Source organism: Pleurodeles waltl, chromosome 6, assembly GCF_031143425.1.
Source record: "Pleurodeles waltl isolate 20211129_DDA chromosome 6, aPleWal1.hap1.20221129, whole genome shotgun sequence".
NCBI lineage: Eukaryota > Metazoa > Chordata > Amphibia > Caudata > Salamandridae > Pleurodeles > Pleurodeles waltl.
Genome location: NC_090445.1, coordinates 465,281,037 through 465,300,329, shown reverse-complemented (window position 1 = coordinate 465,300,329; position 19,293 = coordinate 465,281,037). Strand labels below are relative to the sequence as shown.

General features: G+C 46.2%; 1 protein-coding gene across 2 annotated transcripts in view; it reads right to left on the bottom strand.

The window, feature by feature from the left end:
• Positions 1 to 9,445, bottom strand: part of C4BPB (complement component 4 binding protein beta) — a 146,625-nt gene extending 137,180 nt beyond the window's left edge. The window contains exons 1-2 of one of the 2 annotated variants that reach the window (XM_069242410.1): positions 9,300 to 9,445; positions 5,271 to 5,412 (exon numbers count right to left, since the gene is read on the bottom strand). In XM_069242410.1, coding sequence (XP_069098511.1) covers positions 5,271 to 5,328 — 58 coding nt within the window. In that variant the 5' untranslated portion in view covers positions 5,329 to 5,412; positions 9,300 to 9,445. Of the gene's footprint in view, positions 1 to 5,270; positions 5,413 to 7,760; positions 7,920 to 9,299 lie in introns of those variants that run through there. The other variant, XM_069242411.1, reaches the window with a different exon arrangement.
• Between the last annotated feature and the right edge of the window lie 9,848 nt (positions 9,446 to 19,293).

The following is a 19,293-nucleotide window of genomic DNA, read 5'->3' as shown; positions in this document are numbered from 1 at the left end:
CCATCTTAGCAGTCAGGAAGGTTCTCACGTCTAGCACCAGTAAGATGTAAAATTTTAAGTGATGTGTATCACCTCTTTCAGAGTGGCTCTCAGTCATACCATATAACACACAATGAGAGAGCGAGAGGATAGGGAAACCCAGCTGCGTACTCTTTAAGTTCAACACAAATCACATATACTAAGTTTGAATTGTGGGGTCAGTCCTGTGTAAAACCAAATGATTTTGGAGTAGACAGCTCACCCATTGAACCTATGTTTCCTCCAAGGGGAGATTTAAATTAGGTGAGAGCCCTGGGCCTCATTTCTATGCAAGGTATTAATGAGTAGATAGACATGGACAGTAACAGGCCTGACCAAGGCCTCAGATCCGTATGGGCTTCAGGTGTAGGTCAAAACATGTTTGTGTTTATAAGGGCGATTGAGTCATTGTTACTCAAAATACACCAACAACAGTTTTTAATCATGTCTAGGGTACTCAAAATTTCTTTGGGTATACCTTGAGACATTTTTATTTCTCTGGATCCCTGCTCCAAATCCAGTAATAATTTAACGAAGAACTCCAAATTTTGGTTGAGTCAGTCATGGTGGTACTAATCTACCGTGGTGTTGAAAGACACCGATGATGAAGCATGCTATGATACATAGGCAGTCAAGGGTCTACTCCAAAATATTTAGTTTTTTGCCACACGACCGATCTCACAATTTTATATTTGAAAATGTTGTGAAGTGCGCGAATGCCAGAGGTGTCTTGGCGCTGAGGGTCGGAACTATAACTTACAGGAACCAGAAAGTAGCATGTCGATGTCATTAATCTGGCAATCAGAAGCTAAGGCTTCATCGAAAACAATTCCAAGATTGTTGGCTGTGGGTATGGGTACAGGCAAAGTTCCCAGGCTTTGTGGTCACTGTGCGCCATATCAGGCCAGATCCGACAATCCAAACTTACTTGTGTATATCTGATTTGTGTCTCAGCCATAACAATCATAGATCCCAGCGCTCTTCAAGTACTCTGTCTAGTACCCCAGCCCTTTGTCAGTGAAGCTGCATGAAACTGTAATCAAGTGGATCCTACTTTTATAAAGAATTTCTAGAAAGGATGTGCTTATCCGGTTTCTGCAATTGAGGAGCTTCATCTTCTTTATTCCATGCAGACAATTCAGTAACCATGCCATGCAGAAAAAAACTGCCTAGAAACTTCATTACCTCTAACAACTGAATCTGCTGACCATTCCCTCTCTTCTACTATCCCCCAAAAGGCAGGGCTCAGGAAGGGCTAATCAGCAACCTATTGCTAAAGAGGTCACTCTGAGTTTCTAATGGCAGTCGTATATCCAACTTTCCGCATTTCTGTAACAGGGAATACACCCTCTGGCTCAACAATGCAAGCAATTCACTTCCCCTTTTTTACCATCTTGTTTCATGTCAAAAGCAATGTCATCCAAAATTGATTCCACTGGCTTCAGCACAGATACATTCATACTCAACATGGAGTCCTGGTTGTCACCACTCAACACACACAAAGATGGGAACACAGTGTCTGGGAATGACACAGGAGAAGAACTTTCACAAGAGTGGGCCGGTAGGCATCGCCCTTAACGTACAAGTTACTTACCTTCAGTAACAAAATATCTGGTAGAGACATATTCTAGTTGCAGATTGTTTACCTTAGAATTTTCTCTCAGGCGTCAGACTGGATCCAGAGATTTTTTCTTCGAGCAATACCCTTGCGCGTCGGTAGGTGGCGTCGGTCGACTCTGCAGGCGTCATGGTCACCGTGATGATGTCGGGAGTAGTACATAGACGCTGCCCTCGCGCAGTGACGTCAGTTACTTTTAATGACTTTCCACGCCACAGCGCAGAGCCGCTAAGAACACTGATATTGGTGCGCCAGAGCTAAGGACCTGAAAGCGGGGAATACCTGTCCCTAGAAATCAGTTCGCAAGCAGGGAGGATGGGTGGGCGGTAAGGAATCTGCAACTAGAATATGTCTCTACCAGATATTTCATTACCGAAGGTAAGTAACTTGTACATCTGATAGAGACTTCTAGTTGCAGATTCCTTACCTTAGAATAGATACCCAAGCAATGCAATCCTCGGTGGTGGGCTGCATACTAAGATCATACTAGAAAGTCCTGCAGGAACGAACGACCAAAGTAGCCGTCCCGATGCACCTGACTGTCCAGGTGGTACTGCTTAGCAAACGTGTGCAGAGATGCCCACGTAGCTGCCTGATAGATATCCAGGACAGGAACTCTGCGTGCTAACGCAGTGGATGCAGCAGTGGCCATGGTAGAATGAGCCCGAAAGCCGTCAGGCGGTTGCTTTTTCACCAAAGCATAGCACATTTTGATGCAAAGAAGCACCCATCGAGAGATGGTACGTTTCTGCACCACCTTCCTTTTCTTTACACCCACATAGCCAACAAAGAGTTGATCGTCCACCCGGAAGTCTTTAGTACGATTGAGATAGAATGCCAGCGCTCTTTTTGGGTCCAGACGGTGGAGTCTCTCCTCCTCATGGGAAGGATGTGGGGGTGCGTAATGTACTGGCCTACCTGAAACGGTGTAACCACCTTAGGAAGAAAGGAAGCCCTAGTGCGTAACACCACTTTGTCGGGGTGCACAGACAAGTATGGAGGCTTTGAAGAAAGGGCCTGAAGCTCACTTTATGCATAGGCTCAAAGGGGGTACACATCAAGTAAGTAAGCACAAGATTAAGATCCCACTGAGGCATGATGAAGGGAGTGGGAGGAAATAAGTGGGTAAGAACCTACTCACAAGAGGAGATTTAAAGAGTGAGGGCTGATCAAGAAGCCTAAGAAAGGCAGAAATGTCAGACAGATAAGTGCATTGGGCACTTAAGGGTGCCCAATGCAGAGCCCTGCTGGGCTAAGGAAAGAATGAATAGAAGAACCTCTGAAAGAGGGGCAGATAGGGGGTCAACAGATTTGTTGGTGCACTATGCCACAAATTTATTCCAACAACAGGCGTCTAGAGATTTAGTCAATGGATGCCTGGCTGCCAAGATAACATTGCAGACTTCGGGTGGAAGGGCAAATGCCGTCAACTGTTGCCGCTAAATCTCCACGCACGAAGGTGGAGGTTGGACAGGTTCGTCAGTGAGGGCTTCATTAAATGGGAGAAGGGGTTCAGAAGTAGAAGCCCCAGGCTGAAGCACCTCTGTCAGGAGGTTAGACCTGACTTCGACAGTATGTAGCTCAAGGGCAAGGACCTCAGCTGCCCTACTAACCACCATACCATAGGTAGCTCCCTCCGCCATAGCCACGGTAGGAGGAGACAGCATGCCAGCGTCAGGAGAAGTATCAAGACCACTGGCTTTGCTCAAGTCCTGTGCCCAGTCCATAGTAGGGTCTTCCTGGTATTCATAAGGGTCCAGGACCCCTCCAATTCCTCCCCGTATTCATACCCATAGGAAAATGGGTCAGAATCTGACCTCGGGCGAATGGAGCCCACCGAAGCCGATGGCGGCGGCGGCCGATGCTGCTCTGACTCCTAGTCGTCGGGAATGAGAATCGGGTTGACGTCGATAGTGGGCACTACCGACGTCGGGAGCGTCGCTAAACGACCCGGCGCCGGGGAAGGTCTCGAATGTGCGACCGGCGTCGGTGCGGATCCACGCACGGATCCGGAGGTGACCTCGGTGGCCGGGGCCAAAGCCGCCGGTGCGGAACCCGAAGGCCCCTCAGCCAAGCCCCTTGGGCCCGAAGGCACCGTATCGGGGTTGGCACGCCCAAAGATGAAGTGCATGGCCTCGTAGAACTCCTTGAGTTGGGCGGGGCTCGCTCCGGCTCTGGGAAACTCAACTCGCGGAGTCGACCCAGACGTAGGCTCCGAGGACGGAGGCCTAGTTCATGGATGCTCGTCCTGTATCGCGCCAGCCGAGCGACGGGGTGAAGTCGGAGAGCGATGGGACTTCTTCGACTTCTTCTTACCTTGACCCGAAGATTTTGAAGAAGATGAGTGGTGATGGCTCCGCGACCAATCTCGAGACCTTCCTCTCGAGCGAGATCGGGATCTACGTGGAGTCGAGTGCCGGGCCGCCATCAGCTTTAGGGACCGCTCCCTGAAAGCCTTCGGCTACATTGCCCGGCACTCGGAACATGACTTCGGGTCGTGGTCGCGCTCAAGGCACCACAGGCAGACACAATGAGGGTCCGTCACCGACATCATGCGTTGGCAGTCCTCGCACGGCTTGAACCCGATCTTCGGGAACATCCTTAATGAACCAAAGGTCTCACCAAAAAAGTCGACAAAACGGTCGAATTTGGCCAAAAAATAGCCAACTGTAGCTCTCTCTCGGATCAGCGCGTGGCGCGGAAAGAAAAGAACTGACGTCACTGCGAGGGGGCGGCGTCTGTGTACTACTCCCAACATCACCACGGTGACCATGACGCCTACGACGCCTGCGGAGTGGACCAACGCCACCTACCGACGTGCAAGGGTATTGCTCAAAGAAAAAATCTCCGGATCCAGTCTGACGCCTGGAGGAAAATTCTAAGGTAAGGAATCTGCAACTAGAAGTCTCTATCAGATACTGAAAATGAGAAAAATGTTTGGACCTACACTAAGGATTAAAAAACGGTATGCAGCCATCACCACTCAATGTGTATGTTGCAGGAACACAGAAGACAGTCTTATATCACTAAAGGGGTACACTTTTGGTGCTCCCACTTACCCTCAGAGCAAGCTCTGTGTATGAAGCTCGATTTTGGGTCTAGGCACTAAGGGCCAGATGTAGCAAAGGGTTTTACCCATTCTGTGTCTATGGGAAAATGTGTTCGTACATATGGACCTTCGTTCCATGTGTGCTGAGCAAAAACAATGTCAGGATTCCAGATTTACTTGCATTTGGTACATTCCGGTAAGGGTGCACATCTATTCCCCGGGAAAATCTAATTCTGGAGGTAATGCACAGAGTTTTTTTATTATCACTTTACACTATTACCTGCAAATATTTCCCAGCAGTACAAATGAGAGTAAGAAAGACGGAGATGGGGAGAGGTGAAACCCTTGGTCAGTGGCAGGAATTCATAGAGAAATTTGAAATTCTAAAATCAATCCCTTTTGACAACAACTTAATTGAATACTGTTGAAGACAAACAAATACCATCTCCCCACCCACCAAATACAAAGGCACATGATTCAAGCGCACATGTTGAAGACATCCAAGGATGGATGTAGACATACAAATCCATACAAAATAAGAATCACCATTCATCATGAACTGCTTCGACACTTGTGTATACCTACCTTGTGATACCGAAAAACACTGAAAAAATAGAAAAAATACAAGTTTCCAGTATTCCATCTTTTCTGTTGTGCTTCCGTGTAGTCAGTGGAAATTACGAACTGTTTCGAAATACTGCATGGGCTGCGTGTTAGGTTCTGTACGCTGCACATAAAGGTGGAAAAAAGAGAGTACAAAGTCAAGTCGTGTTAGTTCCCTGTCATTTGAACACAACACACACGAGTGACTGAGAAATGAGATTTGAGTTGCTAATGTAATGCACAAGCAGTTTTTTTTTTGCACTTATGGTGTTTGTGTTTATTTCATTCTGTATCTTTTAGATTTAAATATTAATCAGAGTGTCCCAAGTTCGGAGAGTTAAAGGTGAAACGGCTTCGCACCAGATTTATTAGCGTATTAGCGATACTAAGTAATGCAAACGGAACTCAAACTTTGGCGTGCTAAAAGGTACTTTCCGCTACAAGCTGACAGAAGCACAGAGCCTCCTTTGAGTCGGCCATCGCCAATCCACTGATTATCTATGGGAAATGGGCGGGAACAGCAAAAAACAGTTCACAAGATTCCATCTAAGCAATACTGCGACAAGGTTTTGTGTGAAATCCCAGCTTCAAATGAAACCAGGCGCAGACAAGGGTCGTAGAGTTTTTTTCCGCACATAACGTTTTTTTCCCCATGAAATTACACATTTTATGTTTTTTATCCTTGGGCGAGTGTCCGCCCACTGAAATGTGTTCTGGGTGGTGCTTCTAAAGCACAACTCTCATGCAAGACACCGATGCCTTGCTGTAGTGGCAGGCCTGGCAGTGTGGCACCATGATGACTTTTTTTTTGATTTAGTGCAGCTGACAACATTATTGGGATTTCATTTTTCCTAAATATGGCACGGCTCAAGTTCCCTATTCACACTGTGCTCTAGATATGCTGTGCTAGATATTCACCCAGCATGTTCAGTTAATCAATAGACAAAGACTACAGTCCAATATGCAGAAGATCAAGGACATGAAAGGCAAAGTGAAAATTCGAGATGGAAGTATATCCTTTACATTTCGTGAAAAGTTGAAAAAGACACGATGTGTAGTTTTTGTCTGTGGGGGCATTGAGGAACAGAAGGGACAAACAGTGTTGTAAAGAAGGAAGGAATTAAGGAGTAAAAGTAGAACTTCTAGCTAGGAAAAATAGGTGTGCCTTCGGTTCTGGACATCAGCACAGTATCTCTTAAAGCAGGTGATTTTACTTTCAGCATTCACTGAAAGGTAGGGTTTGGAGCCACTGGCATCTTGCGTAATAAAGATGACTGAGATATTGAATGGGGCACCCAACATTTACATATGGATATTATACAGTGATGGGATAGAACTGGAGCCTTTGCCCTCTAATTAGATTGGCAAAGGGCTGGCTCTTCAAGATTTCATGTAAAACAAAATGCGTGTGTTTGGACAAGAATGAGCCCCATTAAGGAACTTTGCTTCTGAAATACATGTGCATGAAAAATCAGGAAATTAATAATTCATACTCAGCATTCTTAAAAGCTACAGATATGCATAAGCTTGGCAAATATATCATCAGACTTTGGAAGGACAGTCTGTCAAGGTGGGGGATCAAGAGCAAATCAACATTCAAAAGTTGAAAATTCAGAAGAATCTTTAAAAATTATTTAGAGTTTGGAGGATGCAGGACATCTGTCAAAAATTGGTGGATGGCCCATTTGCCCTATGCAGGGAAAATACTTGGGTCTTCACTCTAAATAGGGTGTATAGAACAGCCACCGATTCTTGGCAAAATTCTTACATCCACCAAATTCTAACTAGCCCCTAATATGTTTCAGTAGATAAGCAATACAGCATTTAATTTGCTTCCTGGGTCAAATGACTGGGGGTAAACGTTGAAAGCTATTTTCTGAGGATGTTGCAGACTTAAGGAGGTTTAAAGAACAGGGCGAAAGCAACATTTGAGGAGGGTAAGACTGATGACCGGAAGGTAAACATCACAAAATGTGTCATGGTGTAGATTGATGAGTTGTTGTGAATAGCCTCATCGGTGTACACAATATGGACATCATGATGGCCAATGGAGTGATAAAATCATAGATCAAGGTATGTTTAAAGGAAGCATTTTGAGGTACAGGTCAGACAGGGCCCAGAGATGCAAGATTAGAGGGCAAACAGAGGAGATCATGAGTAATGTGTGCCTTGTGTGGGAGCTGTGAGATGTGTGGGGTGATAGTGGCAAATGAGAGGAAGCATGGTAAGCAAAGGCAACATAGTTGTTGAGGTGTATTTGATGAGGTGCATTTGTTAATTCTACAGTCTACAAAACATACGGGCCCCTTCGAGAAAAGACTAATACAGTCAGTAAAGCGATAAAGTAAGTTAGAATTGTTAGAAGGTTTGTTTGGATTGAAGTAGGATGTACCCTTGGGAGAGGGAGACTAAAATGCAGTTGAAACATGGAAAAGTGCAAAAATTAGACATAGGGGAGGGTATAGCACTTACCTAAGTAACAAGTTCTTAATTTCCAGAGGGTTGACTGTCTGTGTAGTCTGTATCAGGTCTCATTTGTTTGAATTTACTTTTCACAAAAGTGTCCAATACATTCTCAATTTCATTCACAACAGGGCCGGACTGAAACTCAAAGCGGCCTTGGCAATTTTCCCAGACCAGCCCCTCGGAAGTTGAGAGGGAAAGGGTGCAAGTGTGAAGAACTGCTGCTTTTGTTACTGGAGGCCACTGCAAAACCGACCCCAGTAACAAAACTGGCCCCCACTGCTTCAAAACCGCCCCCCACCCTTCCAGCCTCCCGGGAAAATGCCTGATGCCTGCTACGGCCAGGTCCGGCCCAGATGTACACAATACACGTACGCAGCTCCACATACAGTATTAGTTTAATTCTAGAGAACACAGCATAATATAAGCAAGCCCTTAGAGGCAAAAAACAAGTGTTTACACGTGACATGATCTGTAGAGGCAAGTACACCCAATTAAGGCTGCTTTGCACATCTACATTTGGAAGAAGGTCTTTATTTTCGAACCACAACAGTAATGCAAATGTTTTTCAAATCATTTTATAAATGCTGATAGTTCACCTTCAAACTTTCATTTCTACTGTACTCCCAGTTTTGCCAGGCCAAATACCCGTGGTACAGGGATATCATGAAATATCCGCAGGACCACAAATTCTAGTCAGATTTAGAATTCGGCTCTCATGGTTACTAAACTTGCAACTATAGCCACTAAAAAAGCAACTCCTGTGAATACCTATGTTACACGATTTCATGGTGAGGCACAATTATGTGACTGACTGCAGCAAGATGATGGGCTTTAGGAAGGAAGCTAAACAGGAGTGTACAGAATATTCACCACAAGAGGGAAAGTATGAGCCTTTAGGAATCGCAGAACGGAAGACTGCAGATACACTAAAGAAAGGAGAAGAGAATATTTGAAAGGAGAAACTTGGAACAATTGGGAAGCAAACAGAACAGACTGATAGGCATTGATAATGAATAGGGGAAAGCTGATGAGATGAGAGGGAAGACCAGAATGAGGCACTGCGTATGTCAGATAGAAAGCATTCACATCACTTCTTAAATAAACAAGTATCACATTATCAAGCTTGCAGCATTTCATAACCCTGGTGGACTTTTCTAAATATGTGATCAGTGCAACCCAAATTCCACCCTTGAAATTTAAAATTTCAATCAAATATTTCAGTCAATTCCAATGCTCATCACGTGAGGATCTTTTGTGCGTCGATCTTATAAGTAAGAATTACTTCTCACCCCTTTGAACCAACAGAGAGTGCAACGCAAGCAGTAATAGCTTTTTTTAATATAAATTTCCAATTATGTATCAATTAATCTGTGACACCGTGACTATGAACTGAAATATTTTCTGAACCCTGATTTAAGGCCACGCGAAGCACTTTCGTCGTTTAGTAACGTATACCAACTTGAAAAAGTGTTTACGGTTATTTTTGTACAGTGTTGGCTCGCATGGATTCACTTGCTGAGATAGGTTATTGCTGCAACAACTTACCAGTTTAGCAGTCGCTCTCAGGCCGTATTTTAGAAAATCCTGTTTGTGTTTGCGCATTAGTTACCAGCGTGGATGTCAGCAGTTTTCTATCTGTTTTGTCTTTTCTCCAGGCAACGGGTTCAGGTTGGGAGCTGGCTACAGCCTGGCCGCGGCAGAGCATCCGAGAGCACACATACTATTTGAAAGTGTATTTACATTTGGTCCAAGATGAAGATTTCAAAGTCCACACAGAACCTGGTCTTTGTACAAAGAGCGTCCATTTTGTGTCTCTGTTTGGCATGTTTTTGATGCCACAAAGATGTGGACAGCAGCTTTTTTAAAAGTCTGCCCGAGTGAAATCATTAGCTGCCAGCCAGCCCTATGCAATCGCAAAAAGAATGCTCATGACCGTACAAATAATACACATAGAAAAGGGTTGTTAGCCACCCTTCTATAAGTACTGGAAGATGAAAGGCCTCCCAAATGTTGGTTTAGTCCACATGTGTAAGCACAGGTCAACCTTCCATAGCCAGCGGTTGTTTTTGCAGTGTCAGTCTTATTTTCGTTCAGCCCATGCGTCAGACATTTGGTAATTGCAGGTGAGTAATACCATTTTGCTCGTGTTCTGTGGAGTGTAGGATTTAGTTGGATAGTGCTCATGTGCGAATGGCTCAGCAGTGGCAGGCTTTTTTTCTTATCCTTTCCTGTTGACAAGTTGCAAAGGTGGTATTCTGCATCCAGTTGTTGCAGTCAACCAGAATTTGGAAATGTTATTTGTTTGTTCTTGCTAATTTAGGTACAGGTACGTTTAAAAGCAGTGCATTGGCAAGCTGTGCAAAAGACAGGAAGTGGTTCCTCCTAAAACCACACTTGTCTAATTGCACAGGAAAGAATGCTATCGTGAATAACTAATAATAATGGTCTCAAGCACAGGAAATACACATATACAAAAATGAAAGTGCAGACAACGCAGTACTCAGTGAAGACAAAGTGCCACACGTGAATAATGCAGACATCATTTTTATATTGTCATCATCCGTACAGAAGGGACAATTAAGAAGCATCCCAAAGGACACATAAAACTGTTCTGTGACTTGTCTTGTTGATGTTTACATGTCTCCGCTTTTGTCAATAGTTTTCAGTATCACAGTGCGTTTTTATTTGCTGGTGTTTGTGACTGCCCTGGGCTGGTTCCATTTGCTTCATGCGAACATGGCCAGCACCGTATAGTGTAACCGAATAAATGTGTTTAACAGTGCTTGCTTTTATTTTGTAATAAAAACACTATGGCTTGTCACACTGATCTTCATAGTATCTTTGAAGCAGCTGTCTAAAAGCTTAATGCCAATCTTCCCTCAATTGAAAGTCCAACTATGTATGTGACCTAGTGAAAGTCCTCACAGTAATTGTCAACATTTGTTTTAAAAATTGCTCTTTGAAATTGTCTAACCTTGTACAATCCAATTTTTTTTTTTTAACTTTTAGCAAATACTTTTCAATTTGACATTTTCCATTTCAGTGACTACTTCTAAATATACGTATATCTGCAACATTTCCGATGGATACAACTACCTGTGGATTCCTCACCTAAGGAATTTTCCCCTTGCGCCAGCTTTCGATGGAAATTTTCTTCTAGCTCTGCATGTCGGCGATGATGTCACAATTGCCCGACTCCATGCGACGCCGTATGATGTCATCCAGGCAATAGGAAGCCCTCGTCGACATGCAGACGTCAGTTCCCTTTATTACGTGCCTTCTAGTAATGTTTTTTCTTCGAGGCTACCGGGGAGCCACAGTTTCACTCCGGTGTAACTATGTCACAGCCGAGGAAGTCGGGTTTGAAACCCTGGAAGCAGTGTGGAGGTCACATGTCGGTCATAGACCCACATAAGAATTGCTTGTGGTGCCTTAGTTCCGACCATGAAGTCGAGTCCTGCGGTTCATGCCAACGCATGAATCCTAAGGCCTGAAAGAACAGGAGGCTAAGCTGTTTCTTGCTCGATCTAAGAAGAAGAAGGAGAAGCATCATCATAGAGAGTCTTCTTTCTAGATCCTCGAAGTCTCATCGGCACCATCGGGACTCTCGGCGCTGACATGGCTCATGGCGCCGATCGAGCAGAGATCGCTCCCGTTCGAGGTCACCATCAGCTCGGCGTCGACCGACGTGAGAGATCAGCCAAACTGTGACACCTCCACCTCCGACGACTCCAGCTTCACTGACGTCTCCACTGTCGGTGTATGAAGTGGATCCGCATCAGGAGCCGAGGGCTTCTCCGGAGCAGGGGATGCCTGGGCCGTCATCGGCTTCACCTCAAGCGCCGGCTCCTCAAGGTTATCCGGCGCTGGGGACGGACCCGCAGCATTTCTTAATGCTATGTTTTATATTTTTGCCACCATGGCACCTGGAGGCGGGCATGCGGGTCTGTGAGGTCCTTTGGCCTTTGACATGGGTGCTCCGGCTCCTTACAAGCTGTCATCCTTTATGCCCTTTCTTCCTTCAGGAAGTACCGCTTCGGCGCCGATGCCTTTGGCGTCACCCAGAAGACCGGTGACGCCGATGACGTCCACCGTCCCGGCGCCAATGGATTCACCACGGATCCAGTCGACCTTAAAGATGCCTGTGGTGCCCGGGGATCCCGTGTCGGATGGCTCCGAGGGTCGACGTCGTCAGAGATCTTTGGCGTCGGCTGACACCTTATTGACGCCGGGGCTCGAGTCCAGGCTCCGCTCCAGGAGGCTGGCTCTGAGGCTGCTGGAAGAACAAGAACATGAGAGGCAGCACTTGGAGGAAGGAGAAATCTTGGAGCCTTCAGGGGACCTGCAAGGCTTGGACACTGCAAGCGGCCTAGACATTTCCCCGGAATGGGACTTAGCTTCTCCAGGGGAGTATACAGAGGAGGCTGCCTCCTTTCATGCTGTGGTGAGGAAGGCAGCAGACTTTTTGGACCTTCCACTTCCTGCTGCGGATGTGAAGACCAACATCCTTACCATGGTGCTGCATCCAGCATCAGCTGTGGCGGAGCCCCTTCTTCCTTTCAATGAGGCTCTTTTGGACCCTATTAGGGAAGTTTGGAAGGAGCCAGTGAGTTTGTCTGCCATTAACAGGGTGGTGGTGAGACGCTATCGAGTGGCCCCAGGTTATCCAGACTTTTTGTCCAAGCACCCAACTCCGGAGAGTTTGGTTGTGCAAGCGTCGTGCTCCTCCCGTTCTGCTCCTGGATCGTTTCCCGGAGTTCCAGCAGACAGGGAGTCTAAGAGAATGGACCAGACAGCTAAAAAGGCCTTATCGTCATGCAGCATGGCTTTAAAATCCACAAATGCTACTTGCATTTTAGGACGTTACATTAATGCCCTTATGGATGAGGCTAAGGGGCACCCGGGATTATCACCGGAGGTGTGGAACCTTTTGTCGGATGCTCAGGCGGCGCCCAGGTGATTCAATCTAGGCTGGACACCTTGGACTTGGTGGCCAGGGCTATGGGCACGTCCATAGCGACGAGGCAGCAAGCCTGGCTGCGATCGTCAGGGTTCTCCCCTGATGTTCAGACCACTCTCCTTGACCTGCCATTTGATGGGGACAAGCTTTTTGGATCAAAAGCTGACTCTGCCTTGGAACGTTTTAAGGAGAGTAGAGCCATGGCGAGATCCTTGGGACTGCAAGCAGCCACATCCTCTGATTTGAAGTCATTTAGAAGGTTTAGAGGATTTGGTCATGGCGCTTCCTTTCGTGGCAGGCTCCATGCGGCAGGACAGCAATCTGCAGGAACTCTTCCTTTTAGATCCCTCAGGGGCAGGGGTAGATTACGCACTAGAGGTGCTGCCCAGCAGCACTCTGCCTCTTCCTTTTCCTCCAGAGGGGTGCAGCAGGGAAAGCAACCTTAGTTCTCCATCACTCCCTGTTCACACAGCTCCTGTAGGGGGGAGACTAACTCACATTTTTTTCGCATGTGGGAGTCAATAACATCAGACTCCTGGGTCACGGATACTGTGGGGAAAGGGTATGCTATTCCATTTCGGGAGTTCCCTCCTCCCATCCCTCCCCGCCCATCCTTCTGTTCGGACGACCATCTTCTGTTACTGCAACAGGAGGTAATTTCCCTTTTGTCAAAGGGTGCAGTGGAGTTGGTCCCGGAGCAGGAGAGGGGTCAGGGCTGCTATTCAAGATACTTCCTGATCCCCAAAAAGGATGGTCGGTTGAGGCCAATCCTGGGCCTGAGGATTTTGAATTAGTTCTTCAAGCAGGAAAAGTTCAAGATGTTCACCCTGTCACAGGTTCTTTTGGCATTGAACAAAGGAGATTGGATGTTGTCCGTTGACTTGCAGGATGCGTACTTCCATATTCCGATCCTCAAGTCGCACAGGAAGTATCTCTCGGTTTGTGGTGGGGTCACAACACTGTTAGTTTGCGGTCCTACCGTTTGGTCTTACTTCGGCACCTCGAGTCTTCACAAAGGTGATGGCGGTGGTTGCAGCGGAGCTCCGCAGAAAGGGGATAGCAGTATTTCCTTATCTGGACGATTGGTTGATCAAAGCCAAGTCTCCGGAGCTCTTGCGGCATCACCTGCAGTCGACAACTCAGTTGTTGTTCGACCTGGGCTTTTCAGTGAACGTGCCCAAATCTCACCTGGAGCCCTCTCAACGCCTCCTGTTCATAGGGGCAGTACTGGACACAACATTGTGTTGGGCCTTTCCTCCGCCGCAGCGGGTTCAGGACAATCAGGTGTTGATTCCAATGTTTCAAAATGGAGCAGTCTTTCCAGTCCTCAAGGTCCTTCGTCTGCTCGGTCTGTTCTCTTTTTGCATTCTGCTGGTCACTCATGCACGCTGGCACATGAGGGCTCTTCAGTGGTGCGTTCGCAGGCAGTGGTTTCAACACAAAGGAGATCTTGAGGAATCGATAAAGATCTCGAGAGACACTGCAGCGGATCTTCAATGGTGGGCTGTGGTCGGCAACCTGTCGCAAGGAAGGCCGTTCTCGCTACCTTTACCAGTGGCCACAGTTGTAACGGATGCTTCCACTCTAGGGTGGGGAGCTCATCTGGGGGACCTGGAGATCAAAGGTTGTTGGTCTCCAGTGGAACAGAAGTTTCACATCAATCTGTTGGAACTGCGGGCAATACGTCTGGCTCTAAAGGCCTTCCTCCCTTCCCTTCGCAGTCAGTCAGTTCAGGTCCTGACGGACAGTTCTACTGTGATGTGGTATATAAACAAGCAGGGAGGAGTGGGGTTGTATCTTCTCTGCAGAGAAGCTCTTCGGCTCTGGTCCTGGGTTCAGGACAACAGGATTTGCTTGGTAGCAAATCATTCGGCCGTAGTTCTGAACGTGCGTGCGGACAGTCTTAGTCGGCTCCTCTCGTCCGATCACGAGTGGCGTCTTCAGCCAGATCTGGCCCTTTACATCTTCCAGAGGTGGGGATATCCACAAATAGATCTGTTTGCCACTCGGGAGAACGCGCACTGCCCGTCGTTTTGCAGCCTCCAGTATCCGGTGCAAGGAGCTTTGGGGGACGCGTTTTAGATGTCCTGGAAGGGTCAGTTGCTTTACGCGTTTCCTCCCATACCCTTGATTCCTTGGGTTTTGAGGAAGATCCGTCAAGACCGGGCACAAGTGGTCTTAATAGCCCTGGATTGGCCAAGAAGGGTATGGTACCCAGATCTTCTCCAACTCTCTCTGTGCCCTCCGCTCGGTCTCCCGTACAGGGCAGACCTCCTCTCGCAGTTGCAGGGGCAGGTTCTACAACCCCACCTCCAGAGCCTGCACCTTTATGCCTGGAGATTGAACAGGGCAATCTGAGTTCCTTTTCTCTCCCGCCGGAGGTGGTGGAAGTTATTTTGTCGGCCAGGCGACACTCCACCAAGTAGATCTATGCAAGCAGGTTGGCCAGATTTGTCAGTTGGTGTGGAGAGAACCAAATTGATCCCTTAAGGGCCCACTTATCTGACATCCTGTTGTTTGCTTTATCCTTGGCACAGAGGGGTTGTACAGTTGCCACAGTTAAGGGTTATTTATCAGCGCTATTGGCTTTTCTGTGCCTTCCAGACCAACCCTCCTTGTTTAAGTCACCTCTTGTGTTAAGGTTCATTAAGGGTCTCACTAATAAGTTTCAGCCCACTCCGTTTGTTATGCCACAGTGGGACCTTAACTTAGTATTGACCTTTCTTATGGGATCGCCATTTGAGCCGATGCACTCGTGTCCATTAAGATTTTTAGTTTTAAAAACTGTCTTTCTAGTGGCCATAACATCTGCTAGAAGAGTGAGTGAGCTTCAGGATCTTAGCGTAGAGTCCCCATATATTTCCTTTTTCAGGGACAAAGTGGTGTTAAGGACCAAGGCGGCTTTCCTCCCGAAAATTGTTACATCCTTTCATTTGGGACAGTGTATTACTCTCTCTTCATTTTATCCTCCGCCTCATCCATCCAAGGAGGAAGAGAGGCTTCACCGGATGGATCCACGAAGAGCGTTGAGCTTCTTTGTCGACAGGACGAGGGAGTTCAGGCAAGACGATCAGCTCTTCATTGGTTACGTGGGAAAGAGGAGAGGCAGAGCTGTCCACAAGAGAACTCTGTCCAGGTGGGTCATTCTTTGCATCAAACTTTGTTATTCTTTAGCAAAGAAAGAACCTCCTGTAGGGCTCCGAGCCCATTCCACCAGGGATAGGGCTACCTTGTCGGCCTTGGCTAGAGGTGTTCCTGTGGTTGACAATTGCAAAGCGGCAACTTGGGCATCCCTCCATACTTTTGTCAAATATTATTGTTTGGACTCTGAGGTCAGGAGGGATGGCCATTTTGCCCACTCAGTGCTGCAGGATTTCTTGGTTTGACCATTCAGGCACCGGCCTCCTGAGGTGGTACTGCTTTGGGACTCTATTCTTTAGGTGAGGAATCCACAGGTAGTTGTATCCATCAGAAGAACAAGTTACTTACCTTCGGTAACGCATTTTCTGGTGGATACACTAGCTACCTGTGGATTCCTCACGGTCCCACCCGCTTCCCCGTTGCCTGACTGGTCTTAGCACGAATTCCTTGGGTGAGCATCTGTATATTGTATATATGTATATGATAATGCGATGTATATATATATTTCTTTGTATATGTGTATATATGTATCAGAGGAAACATGTTTGCATATGTATATAGATTTATATGCATAATTCGTGTTGTTGTTTCTATTAATTTCGTTTCAGATTATTGGAATAAAAGTTGGTATATAAGTTTAATTGATGTATTTATATCACTTCTGTAATGTTAATGTTCACCTGTTCGTCTCAAAGGCACATAATAAATGGGGATAACTGACGTCTGCACGTCGACGAGGGCTTCTTATTGCCTGGATGTCGTAACACGGCGTCACGTGGAGTCGGGCAATTGTGACGTCATTGTCGACGTGCAGAGCTAGAAGAAAATTTCCATCGAAAGCTGGCACGAGGGGAAAATTCTTTAGGTGAGGAATCCACAGGTAGCTAGTGTATCCACCAGAAAAGGTGTTACCGAAGGTAAGTAACTTGTTCATCTGACAAGAAGACCCCCCAAGGGACTTTTGGCACATCTGTAGCAAGAACACAATGAAACTGGAGGCAAAAAAGTGCGGTTGGAGGTTAAGGCTCACTCCAGGAGAGGCCAGTAGCAGGGACCAGGACAGGGCCAGTTTGTACTGGTAAGCTGGGCAGTTGAAGGGAACGGGCATCTGGAAGCTTGTTGTGTCTCTGTATCTCAAACAGGAGGTCAGCCAACTGAACATTGGGGTCACCTCCAGGGTCCTACGTTCAAGTCAAGCTCTAGTCTTTCCTCAGGTTCTATAGATAGCAGATCAGTCCTTCTTCCAATTCCTCACAGTATGCTCCAAGGAGATGTCTGTGGAGTCCATTGCTATGCCCGGCGGCCAGCCTGTGTTTGGAGAGCAGCCTTTGTCCACCCCTAAACTGGTTCTGCACATCTCATCCTCCTCAATGGGTTTGGAGCCAGAATGTCAAGGAAGATGATAGGGATACAGTCCTGGGTGTCAGCTTTATCTGCCAGTGACGGGATAGACATCCTTTGAAGCTCAGGAAAGGGCAGGAAACACCCCCTTGGCCTTCCAGTCAAAGAGGAAAACTACCCCCAACATACAGAGTCTTTTGCCTGCTGTCTGAGAGCAACACACATCTCATCACAGGGCAGCCATCAGAGGGCAGGTGACAGCTGGACACTGGAAGGAAAGCATTTCGCCTTGAGGCAGAATAATGACAACTTTCTAAAACCGTCATTTTCCTAATAGTAACATAGAATCCAACTTAAATAACTATTACATTGAGTCCTTAAAGTATTTTTTTAGCTAGTTCCAAACAGAATTGAGCACTTATTAAGTGTAATAGTGTAAACCAGTGTTGAATAATAGGAGAGTCAGTCTTGTCTAAGTGAAAAACAACTTTGGAGGCTTTCAACTGTCAGGACAAGTAAAACATTACCCACTCGTTAAATACCATGCATCCTGCCGACCAGGCATTTAGGGACTACCTTACGGGTCACTGATATGTATTAAAAAGGAAGGTTTAGGCCTGGCAAAAAGTTTATTTTGCCAGGTCAAAAAGCAGCGTAATACTGCATACCCTGGCTGCAGTGGCAGGCCTGGGTACAAGCTTTCCAGTGCTACTGTTGAGAGTGGCACTGCTAGCATTTAATTCAGAGGCTCTGGGTACCTGTAGTACCATATACTAAGAAATTATAAGACAATTAAATGTGTAAATCAGGTGTATAGCAACTTTACTCAGTTTAACAGGGAGAGAAAAATAACTTTTCCACTGGTTGTCAGGGTAAAGTGCCCAGAGTCCTACAGCCCACAAAAATAGGGTTAAACAAAAAGGCAAAACGTGACCTTACACAAAGTTCACATTTCCAACATGGCTCTGTAGTGACTAGACAGCAAATGGAAAATGGACAAATGGATATAATGCCCATTATTCGTAGCAGACAGAATAGCAATTTTAATAGGCATTGGCAAAGTCAATAGGTTTCACCTTTATGACCTTTTTAGGTTTGCAAATAGTATTTAGCCACACTGAATAGTATCCCTGATGCTGTGCAGTGAGGGTAAAGTAAAACAAAACATTTTACATGGACATAAAAAAGGATGCAGCTGTTTTTTAAAATATTTAGTTACTGATCCAAGTCAGGTCGGTAACTAAAAACAAAACAAAACGTGCAAAAGAGTTTGTTTATTTTTTTAAAGTGGATTGGGAGCAGAAGCAAAGGGGCAAAGCGACAGGAGCATTAGAAGCAACATGTGCGAGGGGGAAGGGACATGGAAGCAACAAAGGGAGGGAAGAGGACACGGAAGAAACAAGGTGAGGGCAGGAGAGGCAGAATCAACACAGGCGTGCAAGGCACTTGGAAGCAACACAGCAAAGGGTGAAGGTGGATGCAACAGAGAAGCAGACAGGTGAGCACAGCACTGAGGGAGGTCGGGACAAGCAAACTGGGACAGGTCACAGCAAGAGGGGGAGAGAACTGCAATTCAGATCCTTTAATAAAGAGTTGTTTAGAGGACAGTGTGCCAAATAATTGCTTAACTAAAATAATATTCTACTGGCAGTGGCTTGCAGCACTTACAAGTCTGTGAAAATGATTTAGTTGATTCCTTTGCATTGTCTGTTATAGACATCAGTCTTTATGAGACCTGGGAAATGTTTTCAGTGACATCAGACACTTTTGGAGTTCTGAAAAGAGTTCCTTAATTTGGCATTGATCAAGTGCTAATTTTCCCTATATCACTTTGAATTCCTAAAAAAGGTTCAATTTGCTTTTAGAAATGCTGTGTTACTCTGCCTCTGCTTGTTAGGATTTTACTACACACTATATATTTAGTCCCCCTACTTAGTTTCTAGCCAGTCCTCACATAGCAGGGACAGCATATTTCCCTCAACTCCAGGAAGTTTCCTAATGTTAGTCCCCCATCAGATCCTTATTGACACTACAATGTTAAATGTTGAAATGACTTGACACACAATGAATCATTTATACCAGGGGTCTCCAGCCTTT